Source organism: Cryptomeria japonica, chromosome 10 (assembly GCF_030272615.1).
Source record: "Cryptomeria japonica chromosome 10, Sugi_1.0, whole genome shotgun sequence".
In the NCBI taxonomy this organism is placed as follows: Eukaryota; Viridiplantae; Streptophyta; class Pinopsida; order Cupressales; family Cupressaceae; genus Cryptomeria; species Cryptomeria japonica.
The window spans coordinates 556,447,545-556,465,455 of record NC_081414.1 but is presented as its reverse complement, the minus strand read 5'-3'; the positions used below and the strand labels follow the sequence as shown (position 1 = coordinate 556,465,455).

Genomic DNA, 17,911 nt, shown 5'->3' with positions numbered 1-17,911 from the left:
AATAGCTAAGGTGCAGCTTTTAATTAATTAAATATAAATAATCTCGAGAAGCTTAGGATTATTTAAAATTTAATTAATTAATTATTCTCTTGAAATACCTGACTTAGCCTACAAGAATAAAATAGGCTAATAGTCTCTGATAAATGACTCATTCAGATAATGAGGGCATTACAATCTCATATTCTCATGTTTTCTGGATAATCTAGAAACAACTAAATTAAATAATGGATATTAGTCTATATAAAAATATTTCTAAATAAATTTGACTACATCTAATGCAGGATGCCAGAAAGCAGAAATCTTAAATAATTGCACAGAGAAGAATAGTGTAGATTGTTTTAAGAACATGTGCAGGCATAATAGGTTACAATTTTTCTTGAAATTTATAAACCAACATTGCTGATCAAGACTTAACCGCAAAGTAGTAAAGTTGACATGTACTCACGTGTGCCAGCATTGTCTTATGATGTCTGCAATTGTGGGATCCATATCGTTCGGGATATCAAGTTGTCGATGCTGAAAGCCCACAGCTCCCACTACTTGCATGGGATTCATTCCACCCCATGGCTGTTGAAGAGTAGTAAGCTCCCATAATATTACACCAAAGCTATACACATCACACCTGCAGTTATATAGACAATTTTAACCACAAAGAATCGAACTCTTTGCATAAATACAAAAACATCGACCATAAATAGCTAGTGCTTCAAGTCACATCTATCACATGATTGAATGCTTTAACTAAATTTGGAAGTTAGTCAAACTTACTTTTCATTTGACGGTTCATTACGCAAAACTTCAGGAGCCATCCACTCAGCCTGCAGTCAGAAAACTGGAAATCCAATTAAAATGCATTGCAAAAAGTAAATGCAATTAATCAACCAGAAAATCACAATAATAGCATTTGGTTACAAAAAACCTTGCAGCGTTAAGATGTGACAACAAAAAGGTATCTTCAAGTACTTAAATTCAAAGTCTAGGCCTCACAAAATCTCTCAATAAAAAAATTATCCTCATTTAAGATAATCACATGTCTTCAAGCTTGAAATTCTAAAATCCTGGGTGCATAGAAGAGGTGATAAAGAAAACTATTTCTCATTATCATGACAGATGATCCTTATAACTTACTATATGTATGTCTAGTATGATGTACATTCCTTGACATAATTTCTATGTTTTTAAATTTAAGTATAAACTTCAAGAAATCTAGCAAACAAATGCCTTCAAAATCCATAGACATGAAATTCCTTAAACAAGGTAATCCCCCTCCACATCACATGCGAAATGCTCTATCATTTGTGACACATAAGTTGGTCACCTAGACTTACAATTACACAGATGATCTACAAGAAAAGGCCCAGAAAGGTATGATGTCTTAGAGATTTTGTTCATCTAGGCATTTACAAGTTGTTGCCTTGTACAGATCCACACAAGCTCCAAAATTAGTACTTGCTTGTGCCGTATTTTACAATCATTAAACTAGGAAAATTCGGGGTTTTGATGATCAGTTGTTAGTCATAGTAAATGCTAAAGCAATACAGAATCTCTTTAAGATTCTCACCTTTGAAAGTTTACGTGCGGATGGTTGAAATGTTTCTGCCTTCATGTGGAGTGATTATAAACAGTGCCATTATTGACATCTGCTGGAAGGACTTTTTCCTTGTGTAATTAAATACAATGCAAACTGTCCAATGCTCTTCCATGCAGACTTCTATGGAAGCATTTATGTGGAATTCCCTATCCCACCTCCAAATTTCCACATGCAGTCTTCAGTGCTGATACTGTTTTCAGAAAGATGATGCTCTTTTTTATTTGTAGTCAATCCAACAGAGCAAGAAGGGATAGATCACCACAAAACAAATGAATCTGCTATGTTGCAGATCAATCATTCTTTGTACTATTATTCTTTCCTTTCTCAAATCGTGCTAAATATTTGTGCAAGAACCTCATGACCCTGTGGACACTATTCAATGAAATGTACCAAACAAACATAGATACCAGAAGTAATTTGTGGCTAGAAGAATAGGAAATTTCCTGGAGATGTTGCTTTATCTCATTGACTTCTTCAATATATCCTCTAAAAAATTGTTCTTGCATATCAAATTGCATAAACAGAATATGAAAGGAAAAATTTAACAACTGCTGCAAAAATTGACCACTTTGAAATCACCCAGAATTTTGAGTGTGCAGCTTCAACCACTAGCAAGGGAAATCAAGAGCCAATGGATATAAATCTTGATTTGTGTATCAACTTGCCTTCTTCCATCCTTCCTGACAATAGCTAAATATAGAGGCAGAAATGAAGCAGGGTGCTAATAATTCTGTGATTAATTTTAATAAAATAGTTAAGAGAATGACTAAATTGCCAAACTTAACATTGGCCAATCACTTTCAAATGAAAGCTCAAAAATCAAATAAGAAAGCCCTTGACAGCAGTGGCAAAGACTATTTGAGGGAAAGGTATTTTTTCACTTAAATGCGTTTGTTTCGTGTTCTGTTTTCCTTGAGGGGCCCTATAGGTTCACCAAGTGTTGAAATGTGGCGACTGATCAGCAAAGTACTGTACATTAAGCACGTAAAATTTTTTGGGTATTTTTTGATGAAAACCGACATTGTAATAAAACCCTAAAAAGGCCGACTTTGTTTTTGCCCTAAAAACGCATGTTATAAGCGGCTGGGATGCTTAAGGCATCGTAAGGTTGATGTATTGTTTTTGCTGGATAATAAGAAAGATCGGACGACTGTGTATGGTGGACGTAACCCATTTTGGGTGAACCACGTTAAATCTCTGTGTTATCTATGTCCTGTTTTATTTCTTTATCTTTTGTATTTAAATCTGCATATAATTGTTAGTTCATATTTGCTTCGGATCTGCTTGAAACCCTAACAATTGGTATCAGAGCGAGGTATTCTGTAAATTGGCAGAACTCTCAGATTTGAGTGGGAGCAATGGAGGATTCCAAATTCAAGGTCGAAAAGTTTAACGGCCAGAATTATCAGTTATGGAAAATGCAGATGGAGGATTACCTATATCAAAAGGATTTGTGGCGGCCATTGGAAGGAAAGGCAAAGAAAGCGACCACAATGTCAAATGAAGAGTGGGACATTTTAGATAGAAAGGCACTGGGATCCATTCGATTGTGCCTTGCACCATCTGTAGCATTCAATATAACAGAAGCAAAAACAGCTATAGATTTGATGGCAACATTGGCTAAGTTGTATGAGAAACCCTCGGTTTCGAATAAAGTATTTCTTATGAAGCGTTTGTTTAATTTGAAAATGAGTGAGGGAGGATCTGTAGCGGAGCACTTAAATGAATTTAATACAATTACCAGTCAATTGTCTTCGGTAAAAATTACCTTTGCAGAAGAGGTTAGGGCTCTCTTGATTTTATGTTCTTTGCCAGAAAGCTGGAATAGCTTGGTTATGGCTGTAAGTAACTCTGTCTCTGGTAAAAATACTTTGGTATTTGATGATATTGTTGGTGTTATCCTAAGCGAAGAAATGCGAAGGAAAAGCACAGGTGAGACTCCAACATCATCAAGTAGTGTTTTGAATGTGGAGAACAAAGGAAGATCAAAGGAAAGAGGAAAAGGCCCTTGGAATGAGAAGTCACGAGAGAAGTCAAAGAAAGGACGCTCTCAATCTAGAGGAAAGAAAGATTGCTGGTACTGTGGAAAGCCTGGTCATCTAAAGAAAGACTGTTGGTCTCGGAAAAACAAAGGAGACAAAAATGAAAATGACAATAAGGAAGCTAATATTGCAAGTAATACTTTACAAGATGCTTTAATCTTATGTTTGGATAATGTTAATGATTCTTGGGTAATAGATTCTGGGGCTTCATTTCATGCTACACCCCATAGAAAATATTTTCTAGATTATGTTCAAGGTGATTTTGGACAGATATATTTGGGTGATGATGAACCTTGTCAAATTGTTGGAAAAGGAAAGATAAAGATCAATTTGCAGAATGGAAATGACTGGTTTCTGCAGGAGGTAAGACATGTTCTTAACTTAAGAAGAAATTTAATTTCTGCAGGGCAACTAGGTAGTGAAGGTTGCATAGTTACCTTCTCAGACAGTATCTGGAAGTTCAGTAAAGGATCATTAATAGTAGCTAAAGGTGCGAAGGTAGGCACATTATATCTGTGTACTGGTAACACTTATTCTACCTTGGCTGCTACAGATAAAGTTACTGCAGGGACAGCAACAATAGATGTTGCAAGAACAGATTCGATAATGTGGCACCATAGGCTTGGGCACATAAGTGAGAAAGGGATGAAAATCTTTCACTCCAAAAATCTATTGTCAGGACTAAAGAAGGTTGATTTAGAGTTCTGTGAAAACTGTGTTTATGGCAAACAGAAAAGAGTCAGATTTCTCAAGGTTGGGAAAGAGAAGAAGAGTGAGAAGTTAGAGCTTGTGCATTCAGATGTATGGGGACCGGCTCAGGAATCATCTCTTGGTGGCTCTTGTTATTATGTTATTTTTATTGATGACTCAACCAGAAAAACATGGGTATATTTCCTAAAACAAAAATCAAATGTTTTTGAAACTTTTAAGAAATGGAAAGCTTTGGTTGAGAATGAGACAGGAAAAAAGTTGAAGTGTCTCAGATCAGATAATGAAGGTGAGTATTGCAGCAAAGCATTTGAATATTACTGCTCCTTAAATGGGATTAGAAAGCAGAAGACAGTTCTAGGAACTCCATAGGAAAATGGTGTATCAAAGAGAATGAATAGGACTATCATGGAACGCGCGAGGAGCATGAGATTGCATGCTGGATTGCCCTTACATTTTTGGGTAGATGCTGTACATACTGCTATCTATTTGATAAATAGAGGACCTTCAACCCCTTTGGATGGTGGTATTCCGGAGGAGGCATGGACTGGTAAAAAGGTAAATTATTTTTTTCTGAAAACCTTTGGTTGTGAAGCTTTTGTCCATGTTGATAAAGAAAACAGAACCAAGCTTGATGCTAAATCTCAAAAATGTACCTTCATTGGATATGGGATAGATGAATATGGCTATCGATTATGGGATTTTGAAAATAAGAAAATAACTAGAAGTAGAGATGTTATATTCAATGAGAAGGTTATGTATAAAGAACAGATGCAGGAAAAGAAGCATGAACAGGACAAGCAAGAATATGTGGTGTTGGATGAGATTCCTGAAAATAAAATGCCATAGGTACCTGATGCTCGGCAACAACAGAATGTCCCACAAACTCCTGCAAGTGTTAGATGTTCTACGAGGTCAAGTAAACCCCCTGAAAGATTTTCTCCTTCTTTGTATTCTATATTGTTAACTGATTCTGGTGAACCAGAAGAATATGAAGAAGCAATGCAGGTGGATGCCAAACAACAGTGGGAGCTAGGCATGAAAGAGGAGATGGACTCCTTGATGAAAAATAAGACTTGGGACTTAGTCCCTTTACCTGCAAAAAAAAGAGCCTTGCCTAACAAATGGGTTTATCAGCCGAAGGAGGAGAAAGGAGGTCAGAAAAGATATAAGGCCAGACTTGTGGTAAAAGGTTTTGCACAGAAAAAGAGTATAGATTATGATGAAATATTTTCTCCAGTTGTAAAAATGACTTCAATTAGAACTATACTTAGTCTTGTGGCTGCAGATGATTTACATCTTGAACAATTAGATGTGAAAACAGCTTTTCTCCATGGAGATTTGGAGGAGGAAATTTACATGTTGCAACCACAGGGATATGAGGTCAAAGGTAAGGAGAACTTGGTGTGCCGGTTGAAGAAAAGTTTGTATGGCCTAAAGCAAGCACCCCGACAATGGTATTTAAAATTTGATAGTTTCATGGCTGAACACGGTTATCATAGATGTCATTCTGATCATTGTGTATATTTTAAAAGATTGGATAATGGCAGATATATTATCCTGTTGCTTTATGTTGATGACATGCTTGTTGTTGGTTCTAACATGGAACACATAAATGATCTTAAACAGAAATTAGCCAGGTCATTTGCTATGAAAGATTTGGGTGCAGCTAAGCAAATTCTGGGTATGAGGATTACACGGGACAAAAAAAATAGAACCTTGAATTTGTCCCAAAGTGAATATATAAAGAAGGTGTTGAAAAGATTTAACATGCAGGATGCAAAAGCAGTTAGTATACCTTTGGCTAGTCATTTCAAATTGACTAAGGAGATGTGCCCAAAGGCACAGGAAGAAGTAAAGAAAATGTCTAACATCTCGTATTCATCAGCTATTGGCAGTCTGATGTATGCAATGGTATGCACAAGGCCAGATATTGCACATGCAGTGGGAGTTGTGAGCAGGTTTATGAGTAATCCGGGTATGGAACATTGGAATGCTGTGAAATGGATCCTTCGGTATTTGAAAGGAACCACTACGAAGGCATTATGCTTCAAAGGATCTAATGCTGCTCTGAGTGGATTTGTTGACTCTGATATGGCAGGTGATATTGATTCACAGAGGAGCACTACAGGGTATGTTTTTACTATAGGGGGAACTGCAGTCAGTTAGATTTCTAGGCTACAAAAGGTTGTTGCACTTTCAACCACTAAAGTTGAGTATGTTGCTACTATAGAAGCCAGCAAGGAGATGATTTGGTTACAATGTTTTCTGGAGGAATTGGGTCAGACACATGAGGATCGCCCATTGTATACTGATAGCCAGAGTGCCATTCATCTTGCGAAGAACTCTGCTTTTCATTCAAGGACAAAGCACATTCAGCTCAGGTACCACTTCATCCGGACTGTTTTGGAGGAGGGTCAGTTACGGCTTGAGAAGATTCACACAAGCGAGAATCCTGCCGATATGTTCACGAAGGCAGTTCCACAGGAGAAGCTGATTTCTTCATCAGTTTTTGTTGGTCTTCTTGATTGATAATTGTGGAGTTTATACCAGTCGAGTCCTAGTGTTTTATCCAGCGGATGTTGCATGTACAGTGGTGTCATGTAGTATCAATCTCCAAGTGGGAGATTGTTCGGTGTGGAGCCTGATCAGTCTCCAAGTGAGAGATTGTTGAAATGTGGCGACTGATCAGCAAAGTATTGTACACTCAGCACGTATCCATGCTGGGGTCTGGGGCCGGGCCGGGCCCCGGGCAAGGGTTCGGGGGTGGCAGCCCCCGAGAAAAGTGGGGGTTTGGGGGCAGGAGCCCCCGAGAAAAAAAATTTGGGGTATTTTTTTGATGAAAACCGACATTGTAATAAAACCCTAAAAAGGCCGACTTTGTTTTTGCCCTAAAAACGCATGTTATAAGCGGTTGGGATGCTTAAGGCATCGTAAGGTTGATGTACTATTTTTGCTGGATAATAAGAAAGATTGGACGACTGTGTATGGTGGACGTAACCCATTTTGGGTGAACCACGTTAAATCTCTATGTTATCTGTGTCTTGTTTTATTTCTTTATCTTTTGTATTTAAATCTGCATATAATTGTTAGTTCATATTTGTTTTAGATCTGCTTGAAACCCTAACACCAAGGGCACTGCCTGGGCCACTGTAGGTATGTATACTTGGGCCATGCCAAGGGAGAACCCCAAGGAACCCATTCATAGGCCAAACCTCGACACCACTCCCCCATGCACAGTGGCATACAGGGGCGAACTCGGCAGCGTAAGTAAAAACCAACAAACAACATGATTCAAATATTTCACATGCTATTCTTATCAGAAAGATATCTTCATCTCTTTCACCCACCTTTCATTTCCATGGCTTACTTCTTCAACCACAGCTTTTTCATAAATTGCAATACATAAGATTTGCAACAATATGATTAAATGATGGTATTTTATTGTTTAAGAATACAAATGTTTGATATGCTGGCGTTTATATAAAATTCTCTTTTCAACCACCAAACAACTACCCAAATAACCTATTAAATATTATTTACTAGCCTACTAACATTCTAATATAAACTATAACGTGGAGGTGCCCTAAAATATATTTGGGAAGCATGCTCCACATTATTATTTACTAACTAAATAATGTGAGCATCATTTGTTAGTATCTCATTTTTAAAAATAGATATCATCGTTCAACATATTTATTCATGTGTTTGTCAATATTTTAAATATTCAATCTTATTAATTGTCTCCTAAAACATGCAGAATGAAAGTCAATGGCCTCCCCGAAAATCAAATGCCTAAGGAAGGAAACACGTGATGGGACAGTAATAACATCAATGTCGCTTCTGTGTGGTCATCCTTTTCCTGCAAATTTAACAACAGTAGTGGACCATCTTCTCAGCAATTCAAGCATAGTACCAATCTATTTACATGCCATTGATGCAGCATCATAGAAGTATAAATGGAATTCAATTACATAGGTCTAAAAATTTTTTTTTAAAAACTCAACCAAAATTCGGGAACTAAATAACAATGTACTACTTATTAAAACAGAAAAAAAAAATGCTATTTCATGTCAAATATTATGTGTATTGAAAAAACAAACATTATACATTGTAAATATGCTAATTATAGAAATTTGAAAAGGACATTTAAAAAAACTATTTTACTCTCAGCTAAGAGGGTTTATGTAAAAAGAATATGGCTAGCCTAAAATAATATGTTCTATCATGAAGAATGGCCTGCTATTTTACGCACACATTGTGTTTCTTTACCTAAACCCTTCATTACGGTATAAGATTTAACTTCTAAATGGAATCTATTCAAAATAAAACTTAAACTAAAAAATTTAAAATACCCCAAAACTCATCCTATACAAACAATGTTCAATTTACCTTTGTTCTATATTATTTTCATCTCTAAGTGTAAAAATGAGCCAACAAATACATAAGGAAAGTCGTTCTAAGGTTTTAAACATGTGTGGACCAACCATTTAAGTGCACTATGTATGGTTGATGATGACAATTCTTTCCTCGAGATGCTTTATAAAATAATGCACTATTACAGGCAAGTTATTAAAAAATACTCAATAATGAGAGAACAAACTACATTGAGATATGGGCTACAATTGATTCTAGATGGAAAATGATGCATACATATTTACATACAACAACTAGCTATTCAGAGCCTAAATTTATTTATATGGATAGACAAAATTATAGACAAGGTATGGCTGTGCTTAATGAATCCATTGGGAGGTTTGAAATAAATCTAGAGATTGCAAGTCAAATTAGGAGCAAATGTTGGATATGCAAGCCAAAAGAAAGGATATTTGAAATTCCTATAACCAAATATGATCTCACTAATTTTAAATATGTGGGTATAAATGGTGTAGTTGCTATGGAGCAAATACACCTAAAATACAACATTTTGTTATTCAAATATTGAACTGTGAAGCAAGTTTATCAACTTGTGAAAGGAATTGGAATTGTTTTTACCACATTTATTCTATTAAAAACTGTTGACCGAAACATTGGGAGATCTTGTTTATATTTGTAGTATCTTACAATTGCATATGAATAAAGCAATAAGACTCCACCTCTTCTGCACAACTATAAAACATTCTAAAAGACATAGCTGATACAAATGATAATAACCTTTCTTGTGATAAATTGAGCAATGCATCTAGTAATGATGATATTATGTCATATCAACCAAGTGATCATGATGACTGGAATTTGTTTTAAGCTTTCGATTTTTGACTCTTGGTTGTCACTTCTTGACAAAAAAAACTATTTTTGTAGTGATATCATATGTTTCTTATAGTTTAACTTTGACAAGTTTATCATGGTTTAAAAAGTGTGCATCTTTGTATAAAGATTTCAAATCTATCTGTAATGTTTACCTATTACAACAATTGTGTGGATTTATTTCTTATATTAAAAATACAAATAGAAAATTTATACTATCCGAAATTGATCAAAAAGTTCCCCAATTTTATCACTTGATGAGGTTGTGACATGGGCACGAGGTCAAAAAAAGTGCTTGTAAGCACCCTCCATCATGCTAGTTGATTTACAAATACATAATAAGTCGTCCATAACCTATTCAACATTTGATGCCCCAACCTCTTCTATATCCTTCCTCAAACTCTGAAATTGGAAGTCTACTTCCTTGCACTTCCCTAAACAATGTATAGCTCTATGAAAATTTGGGCCAACTGCTTAGATAACTATGATAGTGATGATATTGGTCAAGCCATCCATGATAATTGAGAAACCAATCCTTAGCCAAGTTTGTTTCACGTCCTCCACCAACAAACTCCCCTTACTACTTTTCAAGGTGGATGGTACATAGCTATGTTCCCCAAGGGGGCATTTTAGGAACCAATGTTGTGTTATTTTTAACATGTTTTGGAAATAAGGGGAATACATTGCATAAAATGGGATGGCACCAACACGTAAAAATTTGGCAAATGCATTATCTACCTCCTCCCATGATAACAAGTTCAGTTCCCTACAACTGTGCATAACCTATCATTAGCCTTTCCCTTTCCTTGGGTAGAACCCCTCTCCCCTCTAAATGTCAACATCCATGGAAACCATAGAGATTGTATAGTTTATGTTGGTAAACCCTTATCTCTTGCCTTACCCATATACATTTTAGAAACCCCAACCTTCTCAACTAGATTTTTTTTTCTCAAATACTAACTCCATGCCCAAGCATGCACAAAACATGATTAGGAACCTGTTGTGACCATTTCACACATTGCCCCATTAGAATGGGGACCCCTTTCTTTTTGCTTTTGTTTTGCCTGTTCTTCTCTCTGCTTTTAGGGTTTTGAACTTTTGAGTGAGTGAGTTGTCTGTCTGGGCTAGGGCTAAACCTTAGGGGTTTCTTCTGATGTTATTCAAGCAGAGTCCAGTCAATTTTTGAAAGTTATTAAGCGTCCTCCCGAGGATTGAGATTGTTGTAATAAGGTGAACCTTTCAGGGGAGTCGAGAAGGTCTTAGGTTAGGTCTAATCAGGATTTTTGGGGTAAAATCCAAATTTTGTCTAAGTGTTAGCATTTTGAAGGTGAAATTGTGTATTCTTGCCTAAGTCAATTTTGATCAAATTTTGGAGGTAAGATGATGCCTGAAACAGAGAAATCCCTCCTGTCCCTTGCTGAGGACCCAGGGCGAAATCCATTCTAAGTGCAATTCCTTGTTTTTGAGAAGGCTTGCTAGCTGGTTCCTGGCCTTGAAAATGACCTAACTCTGCCTTGTGAAGTGATTGGAGACTTAAATTTTGGATGGATTAGCCAGAAAGGATAAGTTCGCTCTTGTCCCTTGCTGAGGGTCCAAGGCGAAAATGTTATTTAATGCATATTTGTCACTGACTTTTCTATTTTGTTTTGTGCAGGGTCTCAAGAGAGATGATTGGACGTGACTTGATGCTTTTGAAGATTTTGAAGGCATGAAAATGATGAATTTTGAAGGTTAAGGGAAAAATCGCTCCTGTCCCTCTCCAAGGGTCCAAGGCGAAATCTTGATTTCCCTCATCTGGCAGTGAAAAAAGGCCAAATGTTGAACATGAATGGAAAACAAGTGACTTTCTCCACCTGCCTGAAGGAGTTTTAGCTCGAGATGATGAAGGATTTTGTTTGAATCATCAAAATCGCTCCTGTCCCTCACCAAGGGTCCAGGGCGAAAAAACTTATTGGAGTCATTCCTGACCTTGTTTGGTCAAATTGAGACATCAAAGGCGTGGTGGAGGACAAAATGAACATGATAAAGCATCCAGATTTGATTAAAGACAATGAAATGATGGAGTTTTGCCTAGAAGGGTAATTTCGCTCCTATCCCTCACCAAGGGTCCAGAGCGAAATTCTTTATATGCACAATTTTAGACCTTTCTTGGACATTAACTTTTATTCATAGCGTGAAGTAAGGTGAAATCTTCCCTAGCAAAGACATTTCATGATGAAAGATGAAGCATTTTGGCCTAGAAGGCAAAATTCGCTCCTGTCCCTCACTGAAGGACCGGAGCTTGATTTTCAAATTTGCACTATTTTTGCAAGATCAAAGTGATTTTATGATTGGAAGAGATCAAGGAAGGCATGATTTGTCCGTTGAATATAATTTGAATGGTCCACAAAGGAGGAAATCAACCCAAATGACAAAAGGCGCTCCTGTCCCTTGCTGAAGGTCTAGAGCGATTTTCTAAAAAGTGCAATTTTCTTGCAAGGACGAAGCAAGTTTTGTGATTGAAATGAATGAAAGAAGGCATGTTTAACCCGTTGAAGATAATTTGGAGGGCTAACAAAGGACGGATAAACTTGAATTTGCAAAATCGCTCCTGTCCCTCTCCAAGGGACCAGGGTGAAAAACCTAATATCCAGCCCTTCTATCCAAGTTTGGACAAATCTAAGCAAAGGCGCAAGTTTGAAATGATGCTTGGAATGCCTTGAGGTGGAATTGAGGTGCAAGGATTACAAATTTTAATGACAATTTGCAATTTAGCTCCTGTCCCTCTCCAAGGGTCCAGGGCGAAATTTCCAAGTATGCCCATTTACCTTACATTTCAAGATGACTTTTTTGTTTCCAAGACTCAAAAGGGAGTGGGGAATGATATTCTACGCCTTGGAGTAATTTGAAGATTGAAGCGATCAAGAATTTATACAAAGGACTCAAGTTCGCTCCTGTCCCTCACTGAAGGACCAGGGCGATTTTTACAAAACCAATAACTTCCCTCCAAGATTACGCTAAGGCAAGGTTGTGCAAGGATGAAAAAGGTCTTCTAAAGCATGGTGAACAAAGATTTGACCTCAAAACTTGATAATCCTAGGCTAAAATGCAAAAGTCGCTCCTGTCCTTCACTGGAGGCCCAGTGCGAAAATTTTTGGAGCACCCATTTTGCCTTGCAAAAACAAGTTAAACATGCATGGAATGGATGAAAGGGATCATTGCTTACCCCACAACGAGAATCGTCAAATAAAAGGTAAAGGATTAAGACCAAAAGTGAAAAATCGCTCCTGTCCCTCTCCAAGGGTCCAGGGCGAAAATGTCCTAATGCATTTCCCTTCTAGAGGTCAAGTGAAATTAAACTCAAGGCTCCAATTAAAAATGCCATTTTAAATGCCTAGATGAAGTTTTGGACAAGAAAAATGAGGAATGCAAGGCTTAAATTGCAAGTTCGCTCTTGTCCCTCACCAAGGGACCAGGGCGAAGTTAGTGGCATTCATTATTTTTTTACCATATTTGGGCATTAATATCCTCCAAATCGCATTAGATGCCAAAAATTGCTAACTTCGAAATATTTGAAAAAATTAAATTAAATTGGCATTTAATAAAAGACACATTGGCATTTAATAAATTAATTTTGAGCCTTCAAAAAATCGAACTTCTATTATAAAGGCATTTAAAATTAATTTTTGTGAAATTAAAATTAAAAATGGAGCGCTTGAGGGCTTATTTTTATTATTTTATCAAGTCGGCCTCTCCTTTTTTGCAATTTTATTTATTTTCTTAGGCCTATTTTGCCAAGTCGGCCTATGGGGAAGCAAAGTGGTGAGCACCCTATATAATAGGGGTGTTTTGATCGAGTTTAATCAATCATTCACTCGTTACTTCAAGTGCGAATTTGGAGAGCAAGAAGAAGGTGCGAAATCTGGTCTATTTGGAGCGAATTTATCTCAAGTGTTGGAGGCTAGAAGGAGGTGGAATTGATTCTTGTGAAGGCTAAAGGAAGCGCATTTTGCTAAAGGGAGAGCTTTGATCTACATTTTGCCTAGCGAATTCTCCTATTTTTGCATCATTTCTTAGAGTTAATTCTCAAGAGGAGGTATGGCGAAATCACCTTGACACCATTATTGAAGATTTGAATTTTGAGCTTTGTTTTGAAAATTCTAAGTTTGACGTAGTTAATTAGCAAATGATAACTCAAGATTTATCATGAAGTTTCCTAATTAATATCTTTTATCTTCCTTTTGAATCTTCCTTGCTACTCTCTTAGATATTTTACTAATTATGAAATGTTGTGTAGGTGTCAAGATGGCGACTCCAAAGGCAGGAGCATCTATTAGTCGTCCAGCCCTCATGAAGGAAGATCAGAGGAATGAAGAATTGGAGACCAGGATCGTGTCCAAGTGGAGCAATATCGGAGATACCAACTTGGGAAACTTCAGTGTGAAGAAATTTCGAGAGGTCCCTTACATTGGCAAGCCATCACCTGTCGCAAAGAGGATAATTGAAAGTGGCATCATCAAGGCGGTCGGTTTCCCTCCAGCAGTCCAGTGTCATGAGCTGATGATCGAGTGTGCCCACCATTATGACTCACAATCAAGATCGATCGTATCCAAGGAAGGGAACACTTTGGCTTACCTTTCAGAGGAGGCTATAAGTGAAGCTCTCCGTCTTCCGAAGCATAAAGATATGATTTACAAAAGCCTAGAAGGAGCCAGGTCGATGTATGAAGATGATCCCGACACTTGCTTGAGTATCATCAATAAGAATTGGTTACTCAAAAGTCGTCCTCGCCTGAGCAAGATTCCCAACACACCACATAGGATCGACTTCCAGGAGGAGTACAGAGATTTGATAACCTTGCTCAATCGAGTTACAGGGGCCCCTCAAGCCTTCTACTTTGAGAAGTGGATGTTCTACTTCATCCAAGTGATAGTTCAAGGGAAAGGAACCATTCATTGGGCTAGAATTATTAGCCACTGCCTGGACGTGCAGTTAAGAAGACTAAAGCCTACCAAATCATTCCACATGAGCTCATACATCATATATGCCTTGATCAGGAGTTTCGAATATGCGGGGCTACCTCACAGAGGAGTTATCGGAAGAGGACCCGGAGAAGTGAGAGTTTGTGACTCTTATGTTCATTTGCATCATCCTCCTAGAGGTGACTACAAGTTAGTCAATGACACCTTCACGATGAACGTCACTAGGATATTGCAAGGCGGGATTCACAATTTACTATCTCTGGATGCACAAGAGCTTGTGAAGAGGTATGGTGCTTGGTTCATCCAGTTTCAAAAGTTTACATATATCAGAGTTCATGGGTGTCCTTCACCTCCCTACATGTTGCCAAGGTATCCGACAGACAGGATAGTGCTACTTGAGGTGACCAGACAGTTGGCAGCTTATGCAAAGGCATCCAGACACAAGCATGGAAATGGAGTTCCCGTGCCCATCATATTGGGGAATTCAGTTGAGGTATGTCCTAATGCTCAAGCCTTGGATGATGCAGAGAGGGAATTGGCTTTATATTCATTCACGTTCTTTGCCTTGAGGGAGAATTTTGATCCTTATGGGTATATAGAAGAGACAGCTGGTAGGAAGTACAAGCACGAATTTCAGGTAGAGGACTTTTGGATGAATCTCTCAAGTGATTTAGAAGTGAAAAGAAAGATGCATTCCAGATTACCTTTAGATTTCATCAGGAAATGCAAAGTTTACAGAGTGGCCGATCAAGCTCAGGACAGTGGCAGACATCTCCAGTCATCCTATGACAGAGAAGATAAAGCAGTGAAGATAGATTGGAGCAAGCCTGAGATTTCGGACTTGAGAGCTTTGATGGCTCCAGTTCTGTCATGTACTCGCAGATGGGTGGATGTACAACATCAAAAGTTAAGAGAACAGAACATATCAATGACTTTTACTTTGGAGGAAAGACCAAAAGAAGGAGGAGCAAGCGCAAGTGAAGGCAATTCTCATCCTAGAGGCACGAAGAGGAAAGAAAGACCTAAGAAAAGAGAGCCCTCCAAAAAGAAGCAAGAGGCCAATCGAGATCGCTCATCAGGTACATCTTCTCGACATGAAAAAAGGACAAGTCAAGTTGAAGGACAAGAGAAGACAGTGCTTGAGGTTGATGAATCTATGGAGTCAATGGTACAGAATGATAAACCTAAAAAGGGACAGGCACCTCAGCATTCATCAAGTCAATCTCTCCAAGTTGATGAGCTACATGAAGAAAAGAATGATGATGAAGTGACATCCCCCCTCCGAAAGGACGAACCATTGCTTAAGGAAATACAAGTTAGAGAAACAAGATCCGCCATTCCGAATTGGTTAAAAGAGAGATTGACAAAGGTAATCGTAATTGAGGATGAAGAGGATGTGATTGACTTAGAGAGTCTTATAGGAAATTCTCAAGAAGCAACGGAGAAGAAGATGGCCACCAAGATGTCCAAGATGATCACAGATGAGGCAGGATCTAGGAAGTTGCAGATAGCTACACCAGTAGTGGACAAGTATGAAGGTGAAATTCTTGCAGAAGAGTATGATGTAGAAACATTTGAGCTTGGTCCACTCACTGCTGAACAGGCACTGGATGAGGCAACCGATTCGTTCGAAGCACTTAAGGACAAGCTTAAGGAAGAAATGGAAAAGAATAGAAAGCTTGAGAGAGAAGTCGGTGCTTGGAGAGGCTACTTTAGTCATCTCAATCAGCCTTTGGGACGTCAAGATCCAGCAGTGTCTCCTGTGCAAGCACTTCCCCTTGAATCAGTTGGCGAGGCAGAAAGAGTCAAGAGCTTGGTTCAGCTTATGAGTTCTTGGATTGACAAATCCCACACAGTAGCCGTTGAATTTGCAACAAGAATGATGCAGACAATCCATTGAGCTATCCAGGTCCTTGAGATCGTCCACAACCTAATGATAACGGTAGCCGCTTTCACTCACACTAGAGATGTTATCATTCCTGTTCTACAAGTAATCAGGCAAACATCAAGGAAGATCCTAGCACAAGAAAAGATAATGGATGGAGGAGCTCAAAATTTACTTCAGTGGTCAACTCTACTCCAGATGAAAGAGGTTCTTTTCGAAGATATCAGCACCAAATGCAATCAAGTTGAGGGAGTCATCCATCCAATTCAGGATAAGGTGTTTGAAGTGTTGTGTACCATCCTTGGCAGGAGGATCGAAGTTGAGACAGATGTGGACCTTCAAGAGTTGGAAGATAGAGTTAAAGTCATCTTTTGCAAAGATGAGAATGTCATCACAGATGAGCAACGGGATCTAATGTTCACCACTATGCTCCTGATTGAGAAGATCAAAGAACTAGAACCTAAATGGGAAATGGCTCTTCTCAAGGCCTTTGATCAGGTTATCCACTTGGAGGAGCGAATGAGGAATCTTCCCGAGATTCCTATTGCTGAGATTGAAGGAATTGTGTCCAAATTCATTGCATATGCTAAGAAGGAACATTGGAAGGGGAATAAGGTTCTAGAAGAGAGGTTGTTACAAAATGATGTGGCATCTTAATTATCATTGATCTATGTTTCCTCGACTTTTGTGCCAATTAAATATTTGGCTATGCATTTAATAATGTTCAACTAAAAAGGGAACTTTTTGTAACAAACCCTAATTAGGGTTTAGGTGTCAAAATCTCAGCTGTTGATCTTCTTTTGATATGGGCCGTTCATTGTAATTTAGGATGCTATATATACCCTCACTCATTTTCATTTTGATATATTAGAAATTAGAAGATTAGAGATTAGCTATTAAGGAGAGAGAAGAAAGTTATTTTGTAGCAAGATTGAGTAGTGAAGAAAGAATTTCAAACAATTGTTGTCTATTTTGGCTTTGAGATCAATAAAATATTGAAGTTATGGTGTTTTATTGCAATTCTTGTGGCTATCTTCATGGTTGTTTACTTTCTTGAAGCATTCTCGGTCGAAGTAGTGTTTAAGTTTGAAGGACTAAGTGTTGGGCTTGATTTTTGGTGAGATTCACGTTCCAAACCACTAGCTTCTTACTGATTGTAAGGACGCCTTGCGTGGTCAACTGGAGATATTTAGATTGCTTGAACCTTCGGTCATTATTGAACTATTGATATGTATCTTTATGGTAGTATGTATAATTCTTGATGATTTGAGTATCACTAATCACCTTAGAAGATCGCATCAATTCCAGTAGAGTTGTAATTCCTTGGCAATACTGAAATTGGTAGAATCTTACCAAGTCTAGCCTACATTGAGTCACTCTTAGGATTAGAGTAGAATCCATCTCTTGCAAACCCTATCTTTTGATCTTTTTGAGAACCTGTAAGCTTTAGGAAAATACTGTTCCTACGAATCGAAAA

At 37.9% G+C, this 17,911-nt stretch overlaps 1 protein-coding gene across 5 annotated transcripts in view; it reads right to left on the bottom strand.

Moving 5' to 3' along the window:
* Positions 1-17,911, bottom strand: part of LOC131060744 (probable serine/threonine-protein kinase SIS8) — a 113,628-nt gene that overhangs the window by 25,677 nt on the left and 70,040 nt on the right. For all 5 annotated transcript variants that reach the window (XM_057994115.2, XM_057994114.2, XM_057994118.2 and 2 more), the window contains 2 exons: positions 769-818; positions 446-622 (listed from right to left, as the gene is read on the bottom strand). In XM_057994115.2, the coding sequence (XP_057850098.2) occupies positions 446-622; positions 769-818 (227 nt within the window). The remainder of the gene's footprint in view (positions 1-445; positions 623-768; positions 819-17,911) is intronic.